General features: G+C 42.8%; 2 protein-coding genes across 4 annotated transcripts in view; one reads left to right on the forward strand and one right to left on the reverse strand.

Annotated features, from left to right (window-relative positions):
* Positions 1–18,034, forward strand: part of Casp6 (caspase 6) — a 169,043-nt gene that overhangs the window by 62,773 nt on the left and 88,236 nt on the right. The gene's annotated exons all lie outside the window — the stretch shown is intronic.
* On the reverse strand, positions 2,357–16,465 carry Rrh (retinal pigment epithelium-derived rhodopsin homolog). Of its 2 annotated transcripts, none has more exons than XM_034501091.2 (7): positions 16,228–16,465; positions 11,010–11,089; positions 8,142–8,241; positions 7,488–7,641; positions 6,472–6,640; positions 5,399–5,577; positions 2,357–3,003 (listed from the first exon to the last, which is right to left on the reverse strand). In XM_034501091.2, the coding sequence occupies exons 1-7, from the start codon at positions 16,331–16,333 to the stop codon at positions 2,889–2,891; spliced, it is 903 nt and encodes a 300-aa protein (XP_034356982.1). In that variant the 5' UTR covers positions 16,334–16,465; the 3' UTR covers positions 2,357–2,888. The 2 variants fall into 2 exon arrangements, with proteins under 2 accessions (XP_034356982.1, XP_034356981.1); XM_034501090.2 differs by having other exon boundaries at positions 11,010–11,200.

Raw genomic sequence — 18,034 nt, forward strand, 5'->3', positions numbered from 1 at the left:
TAGGTGGGCACCAGTGGTGATGGTCCCAGGGAACAGCCATGAGGCCCAATCTCAATGTGCTGATTGAGAGTGTAGATAATGGGGTTTCAGGAAACACAGGAGGGAGGATTGCTTGATTGGGTGTAGGCACAATGAAGACTGTATTGAAGAACAACCCCAGGGCTCCCCAGTGCTGGGCGGAAGCTCAGGGTTTTGATGGGTGATAGCTCTGAGCTACTGAGCACAGGAGAGATAAACAGGTTGATGGTAAAAATCAGCTAAGTGATCAAACGATCTGTGCATTGTCAGGTATATGGATGCTCTAACCTAGAGGAGCAGCATGTGACCAACTGAGTATAGCAAAGCTATATAGTGATAAGCCACCAAGCTAGTAAGCCCAATAACTATAGGGAGCCAGATTCAAAGCTTAGTCAGTCTTATTGTATAAATTAGTTGACTGATGTAGATATTAGTGCACCACGTTAGTCCTTCATGTTAAAGTGAAGTTATCCCTTGTTTGTTGTTAGGAATGAACTCAAAGCTTTGCAAACTAGAACCAGCTATCAGTTCTCTAGGTAATATGGTAAATGCTGTCTCAGCCATCTAACTGATCTGTGACTAAGCACAGACCCCTACTAGATTGTCTCTGTTAACAGCTTAACTGTGGGGGCTGAATGAGCACCCAGAACCGTCCAGGAACACATTTTAATGTTGCCACTGGAGAATTACAAAATGCCGAAAAGTCTATCTGGGCCATGGTGAGGAAGGCCTTGACCTTGCGGCTACGGCAGCCAGACTTCCTTCACAGGCAAACTTGATGGTGCACTGATTCATCTGGAGGACAAATCTATGGGTATGTCTGTGAGCAACTGTCTAGATTAGGGTAACTGGGGTGGAAAGAGGTATCCTGACTGTGGGTACCACAACCCCATGAGCTGTGCTCTTAGACTGGAAAGGGGACAGTGAGTGAACACCAGAATTGATGTCACTCTGCTTCCTGTCGGTAGATACCATGTGATCAGCTGCCTCCCCTGTCCCACATGCAGGACTCAATTCCCTCCAACTGTGTAACAAAATAAACCCTGCCTCCCTTCAGTTGCTTTTGCCACCGCAGGCTCCAAAAAGTTTGGCCAGAAGCATGTGTAAACAGTTGCAAATAGTTGGCTAAGGTGTTAATGCGTGGTGGTTGTAGTGAGGATGCACAGAGGATGGAAAGCTAAACTAGAAGGTTGCTATAGCAACTGACCATTGTCCACAGGAAATGAACTGCCTCAATAAACCAGTAGGTAAGTCTTTAATATGCTGACAAAGGGGTTAAGGAGGCAATTTACAAGAGGGGAGGAAACAGATAAAGACATATAGTCTGATAAGCATTGAGCGAGATGTGAAAGAAAATGAATTTATGCTACAGTGTATGACTCATAGTTTTGAAATATGAGAGCATTATATTGTACTATGGGATGAGAGTATACACACTGCCAATGCAGTGCAGGCACACCCTTGAGTGAGAGTATACACACTGCCAATGCAGTGCAGGTACACCCTTGGAGACAGCTAGCAACCATAAGACTCTCTTATATTTCTGTCCAATAACCTTAGCCTGGATAAAGATTCAGATAGAATAATTGATACCCACCCCTACAAAGATATTTGTATTAAAGTGTTCCCAATTTTGCATCTATGAAAGTAAAAAAAAAAAAAAAAAAAAAAAAAAAAAAAAAAAATTGATCCAGGCTTGGTGGTACTCATTTGTAATCCCCAGAATTGAGATAATGGTCACTGCGAGTTTGAGCCCAGCCTGGAGTACATAAGGAGATCTTATCTCATAAGAATAAAAACTTGAACTGGTTTAGTTGTCTGCCTTTAAAATAGTCTATTATGAGCTGTATTTAATAGTCACAGCCATTTAAAGAGCAAAGCTTGAGTCTACAAATCCACTCAGAGCACCTACTATGTGCCAGACAGAGTGAGTCTATGTACTAAGGATATCACAAAGGGCAAAAATAGAAAAAAGCACCACTCTGTTCAAACTTAATTCTAATAGCAGACATAGAAAAATATATTGTCAGGAAAATGGTAATATGGGTGTTAGAGGGATGGTTCCGTGTTTAAGAGCTTTTGATGCTCTTCCAGCGTCCTGAATTTGGTTCCCTCGGGTAACTTACAACTGTCTGTAATTTCAGTTCCAGGAGATCAGATGCCCTCTTCTGGCCTCTGTCGGCAGGCAGCCAGACAGGCACATACATGCTTGCATGTGCACACACACATGCACACACACACACACACACACACACACACACGCACATACCCAGTGCAAATTTACAACACAATACATAGATGTTATACTGCTATAAAATGTATATGCAACAGAGTGGCATGATAGGAAGCAGTTTTGTTTAATGTTTGACTATTTTTGTTTAAATAACACGAATTAATCATTGATTCTAAATTCAAATTTTTGAGATGCTAAAAATATCTTTTCATAGCTGAAAACATGAAATAACTCATTTCAGCTATTAATTATTGAGGATTATAATTTTATTAAAATATTCTAGTATTCCAATAGCTGTCTCTTCTCTTGTCTAATGAAAAACTTAGTCAAGTTACAGGACGTTAATACACTGTAATGTATGTCTTTTAAGGAGAAAGAAAGAGACTTGGCTTTGTGTGCCTGGATTCATCAAAGCAAGTGGAGCTACTCCATCATCTCTGAGGACACAGTGAAGGCGCCACAGCAACTGCTGCTCAGACAGAGTTGGGGTGGCTGAGTGGAAGGAACCTGCAGTCCAATAAGGCAGTAGTCTATGTCTGCACTTGGTCTAAATGGATTTATATTTAAAAGCAAAATTAGCATATTGTCAAAAATAAACAAATCAAATGTTTGGCGATACATTTTTTTTCTTTGCATTTCAGATCCTTGCAGGAGCCAATGGGCTTTGAGGCATATCCATTGGTAGAGTACTTGGCTCAGGCATTGCTAGGTGAGGTTGGCATTTAAACATGGCAAACATGGCCTTCCGAAACCTGCCATAAGCAAACGAGAAAATGTGTTATTCTATAATGACATGAACCTTTTTTTCATCTGTTCTGTGCATTTATTACAAAAAGTCAAGATAACAAAATTGCCTTTAATACAAACTTCTGCAAACTAGAGTATCCAAAGACCTATTTAATTACCTTCTAAACCAAACTACTCCAGATTCTATTTACATTATTTTTCAGCCCCAGGCTTGAGGCTTCTAAAGTTTTCAGAATGTTGACTCATTCTCTCACTCAATTTAAGTCATGCACATGAATCTAAAACATCACACATCCTATATAATGTAAAGGTTAACAAGTTAGAAGATTCCCCAGCACCAGAAAATGTTTAATCTTAGAAAAACAAACAAGAACCAGCTTTCACATCTGCTGTGTGGCATCACCAACAGGATGTACACCAACAGTGTACGATTGAAACTGTGCTAATTCTTCCTGATTTCAGCATTCTCAGAAGGATCCCATCCTTGATAATGGCAGAAAGTGCAGAGACATCTGAATGGCTCACTGCTCCCTTTATATTCCTTGCCTTCAAGCCTTTTTTTGTCTCTGCTCAATCCAAGCAAATCTCTTCATCCTTGCTCTAGGATCTTGCAGCATAGACAACAATGTGCGGACCCTTCTCTTGGGAAAGGCGCTTTGAACTTCCCTCAAGATTCGTTCACTTTTGTTCTCCACAAGTCTGCTCTCAATCAGGTGATGGAGGGACTGGCCCCTTGGCACTGGGATTCAGGTTTAGCTTTTCCATGACCTTTACTAGTGTTTCTGGTTCTAGGACTTCTGAATCATAGGATGAGTCTCTTCATCTTTCGTCTGAGGAGTTTCTGGGTCTTCAACTGGGTCTACTTTCTCTGATGGCTTTTCCATGGCAGTTGGACAGAAGCCTCAAAAACTAGCTCCGCTCCAAGCAAAATTGCTTGGTCTTTGAAAAGACCTAGATCCAAGTTCCAACTGGCAGAGGCGAAGTGACATGAACATTTTAAGGAATTTTCAGTTAAGTCTGAAGACCCACTACTGTCAGTGGTTACCTCTAAATACATCACTGCACCCAACTTCAGCATCTCCAATAGAGACCCTTATAAATCTATAGAACAGACAGATAAAGACCAAATTTGCATGACTGATGGTGAACGTAGAGGACATCTGACAAACTCCAGAGCTGTGTATGTTTAATGACGCATCAGTTGCCGAGTGCACCAAGTTCCTTGTTTGAATTAAGGATTCATTTTCACAGGTCTTCTGTGCAGAGACCAGTTGGATTTGAGAGGGCTTGAGAATGGTTTCCCAGAGAACTTCCAGCAGATTCTGACCTCATGAAATGGCCTTCGATCTCCTTGTGTGCTCTACCTCATCTTAAGGCATGTGTGTTCCTGCGCATATGTACAGCTAAAGGTGCTCTCTCAAACCCATGATTACGCACATTTACACATTCACACAGGCACAGTGGTGACATTCTGTGACTTGCCAAGCTTCTCCATCCAGCAGTAATAGAAATGAAATCATCCGACCTTCACCCAAGAGGTCCGTGAAGGGACCAGAACTTCTCTACTGCACTCCTGGGAAGTATCCAGCTGTACTATCCCCTGAGAGCCCGTGGCTGCCTTCTCTACTCCTTTCTTTAGAAAACACTTTTCCATATAGCTGGGTGGGATAACCGCTCATACCCAGTGGATCAGTGACCAACCAGAACTTTCCTGCCACATGGTCATTTGAGATGAAGCTTGTCCGTGGATGCCGAGCTGGTTGAATTTGGGTCTGGGTTGCCCAAGGACATTTCTGCCACTGTGTGGGAAGAGTCTGTCAGGAGAGTAGAGCTCTCAATATATAAGGTCTTGGTAGTTTTGCCAGTTACATGGCCAAATCACCTTAAACTGGCTTGCTGTGCTGGCTGGTTTGATGTCAACTCGACACAGGCTAGAGTCATTTGGGAAGTGAGAACCTCAGTTGAGAAAATGCTCCCGTCAGATTGGCCAGCAGACAAGCCTGTAATGCCTTTTTTGATTGAGTACTGATGTAGGAGAATCCAGCTCACCGTGGGCAGTGTCATCCCTGAGCAGGTGGTTCTGGGTGCTGTAAGAACGCAGCCTGAAGAAGCCTGTAAGCAACCCTCCTCCATGGTTTGCACATCAGCTCCTGACTCCGGATTTCTGCCCTGCATCCTGCCCTGACCTCCTTGACAATGAACTATAGAGCTGTAAGCCGAAATAAACTCTTTCCTCTGTAAGTTGCTTTCTATCCTGGTGTTTTATCACAGCATTACAGATCCTAAGTAAGTCAGCTGTCACAGGTTTCTGTCACTCACCTCTGAAAGTCTTAGAACACTAGCCACTGCTATTAACATTGCCTCGTCATTTTAATCAGAAACGTGGAAAACACTACTCACTTCTTATTCGCAGCCACGTAAACACAGGGGTTGTAGAATGTGGAGGACTTTGCAAACAGTGGAGCTATGATGGCCATGGAAGGAGGAATCTTTTTCGGGTTTCCAAAACAAGCCCATAAGCACACGATGGAATAAGGGGACCAGGCCAGCAGAAACATCAGTATCATTATCACAGACATCTGCAATGGGAGACGATCACCAAGACTAGCATCGCAAATATTTGCATGGTTAAGACATATACAGGAACAGGAGAATCTAGGTTAGAATTTTGTTGGTAACACAAAAAAAAGCTGGGGCTTTGCCTTCGCTGTTCTTTATTTCAGCTCTGAAGATATCTATGATAGCAAGAGCCTTGCCAACGGCTGCGCTGAGCAGTATGTGACATTGTGTGTCATGATGTCACACACTTGTAAAAAATACCCCTTCATTTGGTGTACTGGGAAGAGCTTCAAGCACAGATGCACGCAAACCCTCTCCAACCCACTTCTAGTTTTACTGACAACGGCCCCATCCTCAGCATTATTTGCTAATCTCAACCAAACGAACTTTCTAAACTCAACTTGGGAACACTGTCGTATACTAAGATGGGTGGATTCTAGCACTAGCCATCGCACGGAGGGCTTTGCATAGATCGATACAGTGAAGAGGAGCCCTGTGCTCCTTGTTTACATGATGAAGGGAAGGTCTCTGCTTTCAGAGCAGCCCGGCAGTGGAAATCAAGGCTACAAGGAGAAGACATAGTGAACCACGTGTTGGAGACGTTTGAACCATAGGGAGACAACCAGCCTTGTAGTCTAACCAATACTGCTAGCATACTGCAGATGAGAAGAGAGAAAGGCAGAGGGAAAGGTGTGGGACTACTCAGGCCCGGGCTTGACCGGGGATCCTTACAGTCTGTGTAGCATGAAGTCCAGGGATCATGGCACACAGACACCAGAGGAATACAGAGTCACAGTATTCAGCAACATGGGGACCAACAGCAGCAGAAAGAGCAGGAGAGGCCATGGAACCCCTCAGCTATGTGTATTTAAAGCTTTGTTACCAAATACACTTCAAGGATTTTGATCTCTCACCTTCGTTACATCGGCCTGGTCTGCCCAGTCTCTGTTGAGGTGTGCAGTGCAGTTCCTAGCAGCGTAAAGTCTCATGGACCGACCGACGTGGTAGTAACAGTAAAACATCACTGTCAAGGGCACAGTGAAGTTCACCACAATGACCATCATGGTGTAAGACACAAACGACCTGGAAATAAGGAAAACATTCGTGGCGACTCACTTAATGCCGTAAGCCAGGGGACGGGGAAGAGAAAATAGTCGCTAGAAATAGTAACAGGCGTTCTGCTGCTAAAGGGTTTAGGAAGAAAGTTTGGTTTATATTTCATAGTTCACTTAGACCAGTAAACTATGGCCTATGGGCTGGTTCCTGCCAGCCCACTATCTTTATAAATAATGTTTTATTAAAAGACAGCCATGTGCATTCATTTACATCTGGCTGATGGCTGCTTTCACAGTATGATGGCAGAGCTGAGGTGGATGGAGCCTGAAGTTTGACTCTTTACAGAAATCTATTTTAGAGGATTTTTTTTTTTTAAGTCATCTTTCATTTCCTTTAGTGAACCAAGGGATCCTCATTTCCACAGCAAACCTAGGGGAGCATTGTCAACTCACAGCAAATCCTTGCAGGGACCCGTAGCATGTGCTTGAATGGCAGACCATCTGGAAAAGGCTGGACAGGGGTAGCCTAGGTTTTGGTTAGAACTACCTACTCTCTGACTTCACTAACCCTCTTCCTACTTGTGATCACAGCTCTGAGATGAACAAAGAGTGGAGGACTGTCCCCACTGCTGCCATAAGAGAGGAGAGAAAGGAACGAAAGGTCAAAGAAAGGACACAAAAGGAATCATATGACCTTGACTTGCAAACAAGCATAAGTCATTCTTTAGTCTGTCTCCCACTTAGATCAAACCATCACTACCCAGGAAGCCGTTGGCACAGTCTGTATTCTACAGAAGGAACACTTGGATGAGCAGAAGGCTCAGAGATGTCTACCTCAGGAGCACTTGAGTATAAAATGTAAACACATCTCTTACGTATCATTTTTCCGCCAGTTTATGGTACATGTAGCCCCAGTAGGATCCGGGGCATAACTAGCCCACCCTATGATGGGCATCAAAGCCCAAAATAGGCCATTGATCCAGGCGCCCAGGATCATGCTGAGGTAAGTGTTGGTGGTCATTGTTCTTCCTGTTGTGGAGGAAGCACATGAAGCGTTAGTATTGTTGTTCACAGTGATAGGACTCACTGGTTCCACTCACAAATCAACACAAGTACCTTGGAGCATACAAAACCTGTCGATGGGGTTTCACACTCTGACAAAAATGGCGACCTAACACCTGCCTGGTAAAGTGTAGAGGACAAGCAGGAGCAAAAGCTTTGCCTGGCAAGGAAAGCAACATATCCACAAGTCCCAAATCGCCTGGCCAGTATCCAAAAGTGACAGTGACCCTGGACAAAGCTGGAAAGGCAACCAGGGCCAATCCTGAGCGGCCTCGAAGGATTGCCTAATGAACTCTGGATTGTATTTTAAGTATTGTAGGAAGCCACCCAAACTTTTGAACAAGGATTTCTAGAGAAGTAAGACTGGGCCCGATTACAAACCCTTGTCTGTACTTTAGAGCGAGCACATGTCGAGCGACTGTTCCATAATGAATGCTGTCATTGAGAAAGACGAGAAACACCATTACCTCCACCAGGAGAGCTGATGGTCAGGTACCGATCCACAGCTACAACCGTGAGTAGGCCAATGCTCGCCATCCCAAAAAAGATGTTCAGTCCTGCATAAACCTGAAACTCAAAATCAGAAGCAGTTCGCCCTCCCAAACCCTCCCACGAAACGTTTACACTTTCTATTGTGTATCTATGATGTGTGTGTACACGCGTGTACATGTGCATTCCACGCACATATGTGGAGGTCAGAGGACAGTTTCTTGGGAGTTGGTTCTCTCCTAGGAGTGTGGGTTACAGAGCATGAACTTGGGTTATCTGGCTTGCATAGCAAGCATTTTTACCCACTGAGTCTTCTTGCCAGCCCTGATCATTTGTAGTTTTGCCTCATTGTTAGAATATATTTGAAACATATTAAATGTTCATGTAGTGGAACAGTAGAACAAGGGTTATGGGCAGAACCAATCACTCTTGGACTGCATTCGAGGCTTGCACAGGAGAGAACTCATGCATGATATCATAAACCTTGTCAGAAGGGAGGAACCTTCACTGTGGTCTTCATAATGGGCATGCTGTTAGCCTGCCTTCGAAGCATCGTTTATACATACAGACCAGTGCTATCCTATGCCCTTGGCGAGAGAAGCTTCTCTCTGCTTATAGCCAGCAGTTAATGCTGGTCAAGGCGCTGAGAATAAGTTATTGAGAATAACTGGGTGCTCAGCCTTAAATGGGACATCTTTATCGATCCCTCCCCCAGAACTGGCTCAGGGACCATCACAACAGAGGGGACAGAGAGAATATAAGAACTAGAGGCTGTGGAAAACTGCTATGCAATGCTATCTTCTGGACGTGATGTGACCATTGCACTCATGAACTCTGCGGTTATGGTAACCTGCACAAGAACAAACCAGCATCATTTAACACTCCAATAGGCAACACTAATTTCATTCAGTGGGTTATGGAGTGTGTGTTATATTCACAAAACAGAATATTGCAGCCAGGCGGTGGTGGCACATGCCTTTAATCCCAGCACTTGGGAGGAAGAAGTAGGCGGATTTCTGAGTTCGAGGCCAGCCTGGTCTACAGAATGAGTTCCAGAACAGCCAGGGCTATACAAAGAAACCATGTCTCCAAAAACAAAAACAAAACAGAATATTGCATAGCTGTATAATAATGAAACAGTCACTTCCATCAACATGGATAACCCTGAAACCGTAATATCTAAAAACAAAAGAAAGTTTTACACACATACACGTGTTTCTAACTTCCTTTCATTTTTATATACGTGTGTGTGTGTGTGACTTCCTTTCAGATATAGATAGATAGATAGATAGATAGATAGATAGATAGATAGATAAATTCAAAGCATCAGATAGCATCTGGTTCATATACACAAAAATATGTAGTAAGAAAAGCCCTCAAGGGCTAGAGAGATGGCTCAGTGGTTAAGAACACCAGTTTCTCTTCCAGAGGTCCTGAGTTCAATTCCCAGCAACCACATGATGGCTCACAGCCATCTGTAACGGGATCTGATGCCCTCTTCTGGTGTGTCTGAAGACAGCCACAGTGTACTCATATACATAAAATAAATAAATCTTTAAAAAAGAAAAAAAAGGAAGAAAAAGAAAAGCCCTCAAAGAAAAGAATCAAAACAGGAATGGTGTAATGGCCTTCCATAGTACCTCTGAAGTTCCACCATCTTAAAGGGAGAAAGGGAGGGAGGGAGGGAGGAAGGAAGCCTGTGAGTACAGATTGAAAAACAGAATGATTTGAGAAAGCTGATAGTATTCTCCATTTCTCTCCGGTTATCCTCTATAGTTTTATGGCTTGGAATAATAGACTACTGAAACTATTAAAATGTGACCACAGTTGTTTGTCTACTATCCCAATGCAAATAAATGCCAACATATTTCCTGTCAAAAGAAATACAGCTATTAACATTTCTCACAAAGGACCTTCTAGAGTAAAAAGTTCACTGTGGTAACATGAGTATATTTCTTAGAGAATGATTGTGACTAAATATTTTGTTTGACATGACAAGAGAATATCCATTTAAATATTTTATATGCACATTTTATTTGAACATGCAGATTGCTTTTTTCTGTGGTTGGATGCCAGTTTGTTTGGCTCCTTGTATATTTCTTTGGATTGGAGAATTTTATATGATTGGGGATGGAGAGATGGCTCAGCAGTTCAGAGCACTGGCTGCTCTCCCAGACAACCCACAGTTCAGTTCCCAGCACCATATGGTATCTTACAACCATCTGTAAAGTCAGTTCTAGAAGATCCACTGCCCTCCTCTTGGCTCCAACATTGCACACGTGTGATATTAGGACATATATACAGGCATGACATACATGCATGTAAAACACTCTACACATAAAATATAAAGAAATAAAGTATTATAAAAAATAATTCTCAAGTAATTGCCAAAGCTATTTTTCACCAAAGCAATGATCTATCAGTATCCTACAGTATCTTGTTCTAACTGCTGGATTTATTTTTGTTGCTTTGTATGTGTGATGTGTATGTGCATGTACATGTGTAGGTGCACATACTTGTGTGTGAGCATCGAGGCCAGAGGTTGACATGAGTTCTCTATTACTCCCCCATCTATTTTGTTTTATATTTTGAGACAGGGTCTTTCTTAGATCCAGTCACCTGCCTATCTTTTCATCCCTGGAGTTGAGATTAAAGGTGTGTGTCGCCCACCATACTTAGTTTTTCCATGGCATCCTGATGCAGGTCACCTTGATCCCACAGCAAAGACTTTCCTCACTGGTCCACCTCTCCAGACCCAGTTTTGGGGATTTTAAATTTGCATCTGTTTCTTTTACTTTATCTTTTTTTTTTTTTTTTTTTTTTTTCATTCCAGAGATCTCCAATACCTGACAGCCGGCATGTCCAAATTTCCAACTTCCATGTAGATCTGAAGCTGCAGACATGGGATAGCCAATGCTACTGACCCCTATATCAGTGAAAGCCAGGTTAATAATCACGGCATTTGTGGGTGTCCGCAGTTCCTTGTACTTAATGAAGATGCCCAGGACTATTATGTTGCTGAGAATGCTTATGATACCTGAGGATATATATACACAAAAGGATCACGCATGTTGCTTAACTTGAATGTTTACAATAGAATAAAAAATGTTGAAGTTGCTTCAAAAGACAGCAAACCCAGCTTAGTCCCTTGGTTGAAGAGGTCCCATTCTTCTTAGAACTGTAACATCTTCTGGAAAACAGAAATGAAATTAAAACACAAAGAACCTGCTGATTGCAGAAGCCAGCACTGAAGGCTGGCTTCAACGTCATCCATATGTCTCTATAAATCCCCCTGTAGCTTTCATGACTCCAATGTGTTGGTTTTTTAGGATGCATGAATGACCAGCCACCCTCTTCTGAGGCAGACTACATTCTTCTCCATTTCCCAAAGACTGGCCCCTTTTTTTCTGTCTGGTTTCCTCTCTCAAGCCTCAACTAGCACTCGATCCATCTTTGTTAGGGTTTCTATTGCTGTGACGAAACACCATGTCCAAAATGCAAGTTGGGGAGGAAAGGGTTTATTTGGCTTACACGTCTACATTCCTGTTCATTATTGAAGGAAGTTAGGACAGGAACTCAAACAGGGCAGATCCTGGAGGCAGGAGCTGATGCAGAGGCCACTGAAAGATGCTAGTTACTGGCTTGCTTCCCATGGCTTTCTCTAAAGCCTGCTTTTTTTTTTTTTTTTTTTTTTTTTTTTTTTAAAAAAATGCAGGACCACCAGCCCAGGGATGGCACCACCCACCATGAATGAGCTGGGCCATCACCCACTGATCACTAATTGAGGACCTCATGGAGGTATTTCCTCAACTGAATCCCCTTCCTCTCTGATGACTCTGTTAAGTGGACACGGAAAACCAGCCAGTACTCCATCCTAACAGCATTTCTGGCACATTTCTTATCTTTTATTTGGTTCAATATCATTAAGCACATTAAGCATGTAGTGATCATGTGACTATCCCAGTATTTCTTGAAATTCAACATGTCAAGATTGAATTTCTTCATTCAACACACACATGCACACATGCATGTACATGTTCACTGTTTCTGTGTCTGTGTGTGTGTCTCTCTCTCTCTCTGTGTGTGTGTGTGTGTGTGTGTGTGTGTGTGTGTGTGTGTGTGTGTGTGTGTGTAGGAAAACGCATATTGCAATATTTGACCATCTAATCAGGTCAAGCCAGATTTCTGGTTCATTGGAGAACCACAGGTGATACCATTCTCAGCCTTGGAACAAGAATTCAGTGTGCTCAGTGCCCCACAGTTGGCCAGACCCAGACAGCTTTTTAGTTTGAGGACTAGTTTCTAACCAGCATGTTCTTGTGGCCGTCGACAATATGAATTATTAGTGAGTACACTGTGTACAAATGTTAGCCGGATCAACATTTCCTACAGGCTGGAAGGCTGCCTGTGTTTTCCATGGGCCAGATATAGGCCATCCTTAGGCCCCAATAGTGGAGGCTGTTGTGAAAAATGAATTTTAATGGAGAAGCTAGAACTATTACTGGACTTCTCTCTAGAAGGAAAGTTATGCAACAAATGAGACAAAAAAATGTGTTTCTCATGAAAAGAACTATTTAATGAGCAAAAAGAACTATTTGATAACAGATACATCAAGTTGCAAATCTTGACTTCGTATTTTTCCCACTTGAAACACCTCATGCTGTTTTCTGTATATTCAAATGGCAGCCATCCTTCAAAGTTCAGGCCAAGCCCAATTTAGCCCTGAAGTGGCCGCCTACCCACAGGATTCTATATTATTCTGCCTGCGTTCCCAAAGTCCTTACTGATATTATCTTGTTCTTGAGCGACGCTAAGTCATTCAGCTCTTATGCTGTCCTAACCTTATACATCTCTGGCTCTCAATAAACTCTTTCTTGAGTGCATTCTACACAGCAAGTTTTATAAAGTGGAATGCTACTCAACCCAAGTCAGCACAATTTTTATAATAGAAATCACTTAAAACACAATAACGTCAAATTTGATAAGCCTTTGGATCTTCTTAGTAAATGTACAAGAAATATGCGGGAAGGTGAAAAGAAAAAAAAATCTTCCAATCTGAAGATTCAAAGACGGTTAACTATGGTATATAAATCGTGGCCTAGCAAGTACATAGCCACAATGAAGTAAGTATATTTTGGAGGTATCTACAATATAAGGTAGGTATATACAAATAATTTATTCCTTTTCCCCATTCTCTCCAGCTGTTTTAAGCACTGAATTAGTTCCCTGGTTAAATACTCTCCAATGGGTAGACAGTAGATCCATCAGTCTAAACTCTAAGTAGTCCTACCCTCCCCCCTCATCCGGAAGCACCTCCCCCCCCTCCCCCGCCACTTTGTTCCTTCCATCTCTTCTTGGTCTACTTGAAAACCTTTCTTCAATACTGCCATATTAAATGTATGTTTTCCAACTCTTTGTCCTAGACTCTTTCTTTCCCAATTCAGCATTCTGAGTGGTTTCACTGGATCTGAGATTGGTATTGTGAGACTCAAGCCCCCCACCCCCCCACCCCACCCCCACCCCCCCACTCCCCCGTGTGCAGCTGAACTCAAGAGATTGCCTCCCATCTCAAACTTGCTCTTCTCCGGGTGCGTTCCTATCTCCATGAACCGAATCACTGAGAGGTGGCATTCTCTACCTCACCCCACCCCTTACAAGTCAGTCAGTGCTCCCTCTTCTTCACCTTCAGCTCACTGCAGTGGCCTACTTAGCTACCACCACAACACACTTCTGAAATGCAAATCAGATCATACTGTCCCTATTTAACCCTTCAGTGACTCCCTGTAGCCTTCTAGCTTCTGCGGTCCATCAATGCTTGATACTCAGTCATCTTTTTCAGCCAACCTCTCACAATTTAACAATTCACCAGTGATGAATTATTTCAAGTCCACGCAAGTATCATATCATGCTCTCCCTTCTCAGCTGTAAGTGGGACAGAGAGCGTACTCAAGCACTGAATTAACAAAGTATCTGCTGCAATGGAAGCTGGTAAAAGTGAGTTCAAATCCAAATGAAAGATTAGCATAAAAAATTAAATCGTATGAGGTACAGAGATGGCTCAGTGGTTGGGAGCACTTGATACCCTTCTAGAAGACCTGAATTCTGTTCCTAGCACCTGTGTCGGGCAGCTCATAACCACCTGTAACTGCAGGTCCTAGAAGAGGGACCTGACACCCTCTTCTGGCCTCTGTAGACATGCCTGTGGCAGTCACTCACAAAGACACACACAGACCCGTAAGTAAAAACCGATTAAATTACAGCAAAGCCAGGCAGGGTGGCAATACACCTGTAATCCCAACACGCAGAAGTCAGAGTCGGGAAGGTCCTGAGTATAAGGCCAACCTTGGCTACATAGGTAGTTCTAGCCTATTATATACAATACAGCAGGCTCCTGGTTCAAAAAGTTAATTAAATACATATATAAAATAAGCTCTACAGTAAAAAACAAAAACTATATAGGTCCATGGTAAAAATGATAAACATAGGCCTGTGGTGAAAACGGTAGTGGAACGATATGGAAGTGCACCCTTTGCCTCAGAGTGGTCACTCTTATTTGGGAGCTCAAGTGGTTTTTTGCTGAAGGAGGAAACTGAGGGATAGGAAGAACTCAAGATACTCGACACACACAGAACAAAGGCACAAAGAGCGAAGACCCGCTTCCTTCAGGTCCTCTACAAAAACACGCGAAGACCGCATGCTCTGATGGTTCCCAATAAAACTGACCTGCGCACTCACATAACAGAGCCAACAAAAGGCCTCTGTTCAGAGCCAAGCAGCCTCAGAAGTGTGTACTCGGAACATTTCTTAAACTCTTCATCTGTACGAATTAGGGAAACAAAACTAAAACGCAGCTGTAAGATTTCCTAGGGAATTTCCTTTCCATATTAATCTTGTGACCAGTTTTGTTTGTTTGTTGTTTTGTGAGCCCAGGTGACTCTGGAATCCTCAGCAATTCTGCTCCAGCCTTCAAAATGCCAGATTAACGTCGGATTTCCCTTGTCACATACATTTAAGGGAACCAAAAATTGTATACAGTGTCTCCACATAATTCTGGAAATGTGGGCTCAGTGTTTGCCTCTTACACCTAGAAGTATTCAAATGAATTAGTTACTGTAGCACTAAAGTTAAAAGGAAATTGTTATCTATAGTCCAAGTCAACTATGAGGTAAAAACTAAGCAGTTGTGAAGATACATGGAGATACATTTCTCACTCTGGTTGTAGAAATACGCTTGAATTTTTCATAAATGACAATCCAAAAAGCAATGAACCCAATGTAACAGTTACTAAAACTCTTCTATGAAGTTTGAGGTCAAGCAATTGCTGGTTATAAAAGCCATGCCAGCCACTGGCTACAGTTTTTGTCATTTTTCTCATCCCTCCCCCATCCCCCCATTCTACAAACAAGCCTTTATCTCAATCTGATAACGGTACCAACAAGGGCATAGCTGCTCAACACCCACCCACATCCTTTAGGGGCCTTGATGACAGTTTCTGTACTCTTCATAAGGACACGGTGGATCCCTGATTCCTACCTTCATTTCACAAAGGACAACGTGGAAGAGTAAAAAGCTGAAATATCTTGTACCCACTTTCAAAGACACGAAAAGATGGTCCCTGCAGCTGCTGCCTCCCACGGCTGCCTGCCAGAGGAGCTGAATTTACACTGTATCTGCAGCCTCTCTTTTCTGTTTCTGCTTCTCCTCTAGTACCTTTGAATCTTGAGCTAGATCCTACCAAGAAGAAAACTATGCAAATTAAACATGAGAGTCGTAAAGGACAGAAAGCATGCTTTTACCACGATGCACACTCTGCTCATGAATGTAATGTAAAAGCCAAACATGCGGACAATTTTTATTTTAAAGCTTCATTTTATGCAAAGCTTTTCTTGCCCCTTTGCTCAAAAACCTTCCCTGTCAAGAAGCAGTATACTCTTCCGTGTCCATTTTCTGTTTGTTACAACCCCAACCCCACCCATTTCTGAGCTAGCCCACACTGCTCCCTTGTGCCCAATACCTCAGCTCTTCTCCCACCCGAGAAGCAGGTCACTGAATAAACACCCGTACCTGCCACTATCAGGTAAGCCGCGACGATGCTGTGCTCGGTCTTTGAAAAGACAGACCCTTCACTCCTAGAGCCTGAACTGTTAAAATCTGAAGCGTCACTCTGCATTTTGGAGAAAGCCAAGACCACCGCTGGTGCAACCTTCTTCGGCAACAGCGATCGGTCAGGAATGCTCTTTCAGGACAAATCATTTCCACTTCTAGACCTCAAAGAAAGGCCTTTTCACAGAGGCCGTCCGTTACTACATAATTGGGCTGAAGAGGAAAAGATTTTAATTCCTAGAATGAGAGAAAAATCTCCTTAGTAAAACAAAGAGAAATTCCAAGCACCACACATCTTAAGCACTTTAGGCTCCAGGCCTGTAGTTATAAGCAGATTAGCACGAAAACACATCCTATCCAAACACCAAAAACCACAAACAAACCCAACTCAGAAAAGCAGTTCAGGAGCTGACTGAATTCATTTCAGCCTGAAAATAAGCTCTGTTCCGTTATCTTCTGTAGCTACTCAGGTGGGGGACTGCACTTTTGTACTAGAGACAGAACTGCTACACACTGGTTTTCATCTCATGTCCGTGTATATGTGCGTGCGCATGTATATTTTCCTTAACAATCAGAATACACTGTCAACTCCCATACTTCTAAATCTCTCTTGATGAATGACACCAATATTGCCTGGGCTAAGAGTTTGAGGTTCTTGTCACTTCTTTCTTTCCAAACAAAAATGAGGTTACCTACTATGTGTAACCAGTATGTCTGTCTGTATGTAACACACACAGGGCATAGCTTGTTCCCCCTAAACGCCATCCCACCAAATCCAGTTTAAGTGTAATAGGTAAGTAAGTGTTAAGTGTTCTACAGCATAGACTCAGCACACTCTCTGCCACCTTGTTTCTCCTGCATTTTGACAGGCCTGAATTCACATTAGTCAAGCACTGAGTTTATTTAGTACAGGGTAATCCTAATAGTCAATATTGTTATGTAAAAACCTAGTATGAACATGCATCGTCAGGATAAAGAGGAACCTGGATTGCTTTTTAACATTGTAATTCCAGAGTTTACACAGTAAAGCTTCAAAGCAAGGCTCAGGTCACAAACTACGGGTAGTGTAAGAGAACCACTAGAGGGTGCACCTGCTCATCACGGGTTCACTAGAGGCCTCCCTAGCTGCAAACTCTCTTCAGACTAGGGAACAGGTTGGCCTAGCTGACCAAGAATGTGAATACCTTATAAAGAACTTATGCCAGGAATGTGAACCTATCATGTAAATCTCAGTACCTCAAAGTTCGGGTAGAAGGCTCGATTTGAATTTAATTAGAACTGGAATCTTTCAACCAAACCCCAGATGTAACACAGGGGAGTGAGACACAGAAATGTTTAACAACTAGTGTATGTAAAGTAAAAAGGGAAACCACACTCTGTAATCCTAGCAGTAGAGGCCGGCCTTGGCTACACAGAATCTGAGGTCAGTCTGGGACATCAATTCCTGTCTCAAACAATCTAGTTGTTAAAACAAGTGTGCACTCTCCAGGTGGTCTACATACTGACTTCTACAACCCTTTCACCTCTGCCGTTTTAACAAGTCTTAGTAATGTTGCACTGGTCCTTGGTGCTAATGCCCTTCCCAAACTGATGCTGTCAATCTGAATGGGCCCCTCCCTCAGGCTACTGTTTGAACCCTTGGTTCCTAATAGTAGAATGGCTGGAAAGGACTGGAGGTGTGCCTTGTTGGAGGGGGTCACTGAGTTACCTTCAGGGGTATTTCCATCTGCAGACGGAGATGTGAGCTCACCTGTTCTGGTCACCACAC

The sequence above is a fragment of the Arvicanthis niloticus genome, chromosome 4 (assembly GCF_011762505.2).
Source record: "Arvicanthis niloticus isolate mArvNil1 chromosome 4, mArvNil1.pat.X, whole genome shotgun sequence".
Classification (NCBI taxonomy): domain Eukaryota; kingdom Metazoa; phylum Chordata; class Mammalia; order Rodentia; family Muridae; genus Arvicanthis; species Arvicanthis niloticus.